The 6729-nt window shown below is 32.3% G+C and overlaps 1 protein-coding gene across 1 annotated transcript in view; it reads right to left on the reverse strand.

Moving 5' to 3' along the window:
* The window catches only part of LOC111705494 (oxidation resistance protein 1), a 9999-nt gene that overhangs the window by 2555 nt on the left and 715 nt on the right, over positions 1-6729 (reverse strand). The window contains exons 2-10 of the mRNA XM_023478068.1: positions 5786-6350; positions 5050-5235; positions 4560-4611; positions 4052-4149; positions 3887-3935; positions 3023-3143; positions 1884-1981; positions 469-576; positions 42-152 (exon numbers count right to left, since the gene is read on the reverse strand). Coding sequence (XP_023333836.1) covers positions 42-152; positions 469-576; positions 1884-1981; positions 3023-3143; positions 3887-3935; positions 4052-4149; positions 4560-4611; positions 5050-5235; positions 5786-6350 — 1388 coding nt within the window. The remainder of the gene's footprint in view (positions 1-41; positions 153-468; positions 577-1883; positions 1982-3022; positions 3144-3886; positions 3936-4051; positions 4150-4559; positions 4612-5049; positions 5236-5785; positions 6351-6729) is intronic.

Here is a 6729-nt window from a genome sequence, read left to right on the forward strand (position 1 = left end):
AAAGAAAGGGAGTGGGAGAATGGAGAAGGGTTAAGTTTTACCTTAAACGATGGGTAGAATGTGAAGAGCCATGATTCTCCAGTTCCCATGAAAGATTCAGACATAACAGGAGGACAAGATATCAATGCGCCGAATACAGCATGATCAGTATCCTACAAGTAAATTCATAAATCCATAATTTATTGCAGATTTATTAAAAGTTTATCTCTATTTCTTCTTTCATGGAATATTTGAAATCACGTTTGTTATTTTATCTGAAACTATAGAGGGTGAACAAGCCACTTTATAATTATAATCTAAGTGTATAAGTTTCCTTTTGTTTTTAATAAAGTATTTGAGAAGAAGAAGTATCCTACAAGTACATGATTTTATACAATGTAAATTAATCACCACTTTAAATACCGGTACAGTGGCACACAATATCTATTAAAAGTTAAATTTGAACTTTGAAAATTTAATAGATCAAACCTGAATTACAATGAGAACAGGACTGTCCACTAGTGCCGCTTTCCTGTACAAGGAGTGTAGAGAAAATCCATCCTTACTTGAAGAAAACATCAAGCTCCAACCACTTCCCTGATAAATAAAAAAACTATAAACAAACATGCATTATGAGACTGGATCAAACTAAATCATAAGGTTTGGACCACCCATGTCATTGTTTGAGAGGCAATAAGGAAATCAATGAATATCAACTCTATAGTCGGAACTTTAGTGTTCTAAATCTGGGGATTAAACATTGATCTCCATCAATTAATTTATTTCCTCTTCGATATCCAGTGGTGGTCAAACCCTGCAGGGATGACTTTATAATTGTAAGATCAAGGTTTGATCCACAAAAAGTACCCACACTGGATTTCCAGATCAAGTGTTCAAGATTAACAATATTCTACACTAAAGTTCTGATCTTAGGAAAAATAAGTATGTTAACAACTAGTTTTTTTGATACTCTTGACAAATTATAAGCAAAAATCTGATTTTTGCTTATAATTTTCTTATTTTTCAAGGGATTTTTACTAATTTAATATTACTGAACTCAGTGTTTCAACACGGATATTTTAATACCTATCTATTGCTATTCATGTAAAACTAATTAGATATGCTTTAATATACTTTGATATTTGTTGTGTACATGTCTGAAAATTACTTTAAACTCTAGTTATTCGAATTTATGTATAAACTATTTTGCATATGATAAATTCGCACCCTGATCTCTAATCGTTCTCCTTAGATCTATTTAATTGAAATATTTTGTTATTATTACTAACATTAGGTGGAAAAAATAATCAAAACAGCCAAGAGCTATTTTCCACCTAATTGCTTTATACTTGATTTAAAATTCAGTGATGGTGATTGACCAAACCTCTGTAGAGTAAAAAAGTAGATGTTAGTTCCACATTTATACTTGTACTGTTAATATAATCATCAATTTTGTGATTGTAAACTCTATCTGTATACAGATACATTTATTTTAGCAATAAACTTTATCTTATCTTATCTATCTTCTCTTATCTTTGTCGGTTGGAGGTAAAACTGGTGTGTAGCCTTCCTTCCCCCCTATTTGGACAATGAACATGTTTAACTTGGATGTCAGTTTCAGCCGGAAATTTAGAATGATAATAAAGCCCTGTTTGGTGAATCTGGTAGACCGAATTTCTATTTGGGTCCCGACCAAACTTTGTTTAGGTTTTAAATAATGAAACCGAAAACGACGAGGAACTTCAAAAGTAGAGTAATTTTATAATCTTACTCGATAAAAATTTATCATTCAATATCAACAAAATTGTCTTACCCGTTCATAAAACAAGATTTTTAATACCTTAACCTAAATTTCAGGCACTTGATATTTGTAATCGAAATTCGTGTTCCTTGGTTGAACTGACCTGCACTCGTGGAGGTAGATATCTATAGAGAAGTTTTCTTTGATCATCTGATAATAAATCAGATTTCTCAGTTAGCTCTGGCATCAAGATATCCAGGTCTAAATAAAGGAAACCTCTTTAATATCAGTTATTCAGAACTTTTTCATGAACTTTAATCAAGTTGATTTTCAGAAAGTTTAAACTTCTTGTTATCTGTAAATGGAAAAGGAAAATAATTAAAAATCTTTCATAGAGATCAATATCATTTTGAAGCCGGTTCAAATCCTGAATGGAATTATTAGAATTTATTTCTGTACATAATGGCTGATATTTTGCCACTTAAACACAGATCCAGGAATCCTATAGGATCGTTTATATGCAAATCCTAGCACTAACAAAAAAATGTTAATCAAAATATTCATTTAACTTTTTATGATATAATGTGCTTTAACCCTCTTAATAATTTTCTATATTTTGTAAAAAGTGAAGGGTTTCTACTTAATAAAAGAAACTCAACATTTAGCTTGACACTGACAGTTTTATCTGTAAATAACAAGTCTGGGGGAAATATGGAAAATCTACAAAATATTAAATTTGGATATATTCTTTCAGAACAAGGGGGGGGGGGGGTTCTTTATTCAATATCTTGCACTTGATTCCCCCTTCTCAAGTATCTCACTAGCTTCTACTCTTCTGAGTCAGGAATGCTGAATCCCTCACACCCTCCTCTTCCCAATTCAAGCAATATTCTCAAAGTAAGTTTCAACTTTAATAAAAAAGGAAAGTAGAGCGCATAAAGAAAAGTTAGATATAGAACAGGAAGTAAACTTTAAGAATTTAAGATCGAGCGGAACAATAACTGTCTAGGATATGTCTAGTTTGGTCTGAATGGGGCTGATCGTATTTATCCTCCCCCTCCCACTCACCAAACTGAATAAAATTAACACAAATATTTTCCACCGAAGAAAAATTAAATACAGATCGAGTGGATCTTACTTTCTTAGTAAAACCGAGAACACTATATGTTTTATATATGCAAGAAGAAACCTGCACTAGGAACACCCCAAAACCTTGTTTTCAAAATACTGTACTGTTGTTTATTTTTCACCCAGAAGATTAAGTACACTTTTGTTTAGACAAGTTTTTATAAATACTCTTACCAATACTATTCATTGTCATTGTTTTCTGTATAATCCTGCTGGCAGAGTTGACAGGACCACTAGGTTCAGCAGAGCTTAGATCAGGTTCAGGAACAAGCTCAAAACCATTCTCATGTATCTCCTGATCATACAAAACATGGAATCTTTTCTATATATATATATCATTTAGAATTATTAGAAATCTTAACTTAATAAAAATAAAATAAACCTTACCAACCAAATATTTATCATAAATTATTAACCATCTTACATTCTATAATTTAATATTTTTTCTCCATTAGATAAAAGCTAAAAATCCAATCTATCCTAGATTTATTGATTTTCTAGCACGAGCTTCTTTTCTTTGATGTATCCAATCTACCCCCCCCCCCTCGTACGTCCCTGCTACAAAATATTTAGTAATATAATCTATCTGCTGGCAATTGGAAGAAAAAATCAAATTATTAGTCGCGAAAAATAAAAGGGGGTATAGGCTTAATGCGATAAAAAAGCGCTTTTGATCGCTTCTAATCTTACTTCTATCTGTTGCGTCTATAAGGAGAAAATTGTTAAAGACGTCTCATACCGAAGAACGTAGCGCCCATAAAAATTGAAAAAAATTGCAACATACGACTTAGACTGTAAAAAAATCAATTTAATTTCAAATTTATCAATTTTCTCCTTATAGACGCAAAAGATAGAAGTAAGATTAGTAGCGATCAAAAGCGCCTTTTTATCGCATTAAGCCTATACCCCTTTCATTTTTCGCAAACACTCCCTTTAAATTTAGTAAAAAGAAACACTTGGAAGATTAATACTTAAAAAGGTCGGGAAGCGCCTTAGTTAAAGCCAAACCTACAATAAATATCTATTCCATGTTAATTCCTCAAGATCAAAAGGAACATATATTTCAGGAAACCAGGTCATTAAGAATCTAGTGCAGAATATGCTTTCAAATTATCTCAGGGTTTGAGTTTATTAATAAAAAATCAAGCTTTTGTAATTTCATTGAAAAACCGGCTTGATCTCCGTTATATAAGCATTTTCTGCCTGTAAAGATTAAGTATCTGTTTAGCTGGAACAATAAACCAATATTCAGGCATCATCATCTGGAGACCATACGCCATTGTTGGGGTTGATTTACTAACCTATATATAAACAAAATTTATTCATTATTTTCTCAATAATTGTAATTCCTATTATCTCTTCTGAACCCTTTTCAACTTAATCAAATTGCAATGAGGACAAAAATAACCTTTTATCTTTCATTAAAAAAAAATAAGAACAGTCGCCGTTTAAACGTTGAGTACCGCCCTCGTGAGGTTCCTTTATTAGAGTTGAACTAAAATTATTTTCACTTTATTCAATAAAACCAGAGCAGAAATCATAAGAAATCTTCTGTAAACTATTTACATGTTAAAGTGTACTGGTACAGGTACCCCATTAGTTCTGGTCACTATGCTCCCTTTAAGCGCTTATATTCCATGTTATTGATCTGTTGGAAAAACCATATAATATAATAATATATAATAATATAATATCAATAAACATAAATTACCTCGCGGCCTACAGGCTTCCCCATGGTCAATCTTAAATATAGGGGATCCGACCTACAAACATATTATATTAATGAAATTTTTTAATTGTCGCGTTCTCTGTTTTTCCTTTATATCTTTTGTTCAGATAAATAATTTTAGTTTAAATAATGATAAAAATTTACTCAGGTGTTTCTAAACCTCATTTCTTATCTTTTTTAGGCTCTCTCTGTCAATATATCCTTCTATGTGCTTTATCTAGTTTCTATTTATGTAACCGTCTATGATTTATCTAGTTTCTATTTATGTAACCCTATATGATTTATCCAGTTTATTTCTGTAAACCGTTTGTAATTATCTAATTTATATTTATGTAACCGTCTTCTGGTCTATTGAGAATCTATGATCTATTCAAAAGTCTATCTATCAATGTCTACGTCTGAGGTCTATTCAATTTTTATCTATGTAATATGAATTTTTCAACAAATATTTCCCCAACCCCCTTCCTCTGACCTGGTAAGTAGAGAACAAATCTCGGAATTATTTTCTATTTTCTCAGTTTCCTTTCCTTCTTCACTTAAACTGTAGTTGGAACCTTCTCTCTGTTGTCTTTCCTCTAATTTCTCTTCATCTCCTTTCTTCTCTTCATCCAGATCACCATCACGCTTTGCAGTTATTTTTGTAACTTTCGGGTCTAATCTAAACAAAAATACTTGTATAAGAAGTTTAGGAAAAGGTTGGAGATTAAAAATTAAAATGCATCTACACAATCTTACATAAATGTACAATTTTACATTTAACACAAAATCGAAGCCCTATAGGACGTAAACTTTCTAAATAAAGGAAGCTATTGTCCCAGGAATAAATATAAAACGGTTTCACTGCTTCCTCTGGTTTCATTGTAAGAATATATTTTTATTTACGGCTTATAATATAGTAGATATATAGCATTTTAAACTTTTGGTAAACTTATATACTATAAAGAAGTATAATATTTAGCTGTAAACATCTTCTGTTTCTACTTTTAATTGTGGTTTAATCTTTGATCATGTTTCTCTTCGAACTATATAAAAAAATAACTAAAAAGTTCGAGGATTTATAAAAAAATGTCGTGGATTTTCAAACTTTTATGAAATTGAAAATCAAAATAATTTGGAGACAAAGTTTTGTAATTTAGCTGTTTTGGGGTTTATTGGATTCAAACAAACAGACAGACAAGCAAAGTACATATGTAAATTATTTTAAATACCTGAAAATTCGTGAGGGAGGATATTCTTTCCCCGATGTTTTCCCTGTGTTTCCAATTGGGAAAAAGTCGAGGAAAATGGCAGCATTAACTACAAACTCCATTGGAGCAATTATCTGAAATGCCTCTGGTTCTAACTCCTCTACAAGGGGATCTGCTGGATCAGGATCGAATATTATCGCATTTGGAGTAAAAAGAATACTACCTCCGACCACTCCTCTACCCACTGTTATATGTCTGACCCTGAGTTTAATAAACTGATATTCTACCACCTCCAGATCATCTAGATTTTCTTTCGGTGGTGCAGGAGGGGGAGCAGGAGGAGGAATCTTCAAAATCAGTCCGGGGAAAATAAATCTGGAAATTCCTAATTTGTTACATTGCGCCATTTCCGAGGGAGTGACGTCATACATAGCAGAGATACTGTTTAAAGTCTCTCCATTCCGTACTACATGTTCTTCAGGACGAATTGGTTTTTCATTTGGAGACGGCCCCTCGTCATTTGTGACAGGACTATTTCCGCTATTAAAATCTCCAGTTTGTTTCTCCATCTTGTCTGCTTCATCTCCTAAACAGTAAACAAATATTAGTGAAAATGGTTTTTAAGTTGACGTTTCTTTAAATACTTAACAAAACACAGTATGATAAAATTTAGAATGAATTGAGGGAAAAGGTTGAAATTAATAATGGAATATCAAATATAAATTTGGTTTTTTAGTTGGACGAAATCAACACTTTAATTGATATTCATTTATCAACACGGCTCACACAGTGGCGGATATAAGGGGGGTTATTGGGGTTATTTACCCCCCCCTAGAATCCTGGGGGTAAATACCCCCCCCTAGAATCCTGGGGGTAAATACCCCCCCCTAGAATCCTGGTGGTAAATACCCCCCTAGAATCCTAGGGGTAATTACCCCCACCCCCTAGAATCTTGGAGGTAATTA

The sequence above is a fragment of the Eurytemora carolleeae genome, unplaced genomic scaffold (assembly GCF_000591075.1).
Source record: "Eurytemora carolleeae unplaced genomic scaffold, Eaff_2.0 scaffold657, whole genome shotgun sequence".
Lineage (NCBI taxonomy): Eukaryota > Metazoa > Arthropoda > Copepoda > Calanoida > Temoridae > Eurytemora > Eurytemora carolleeae.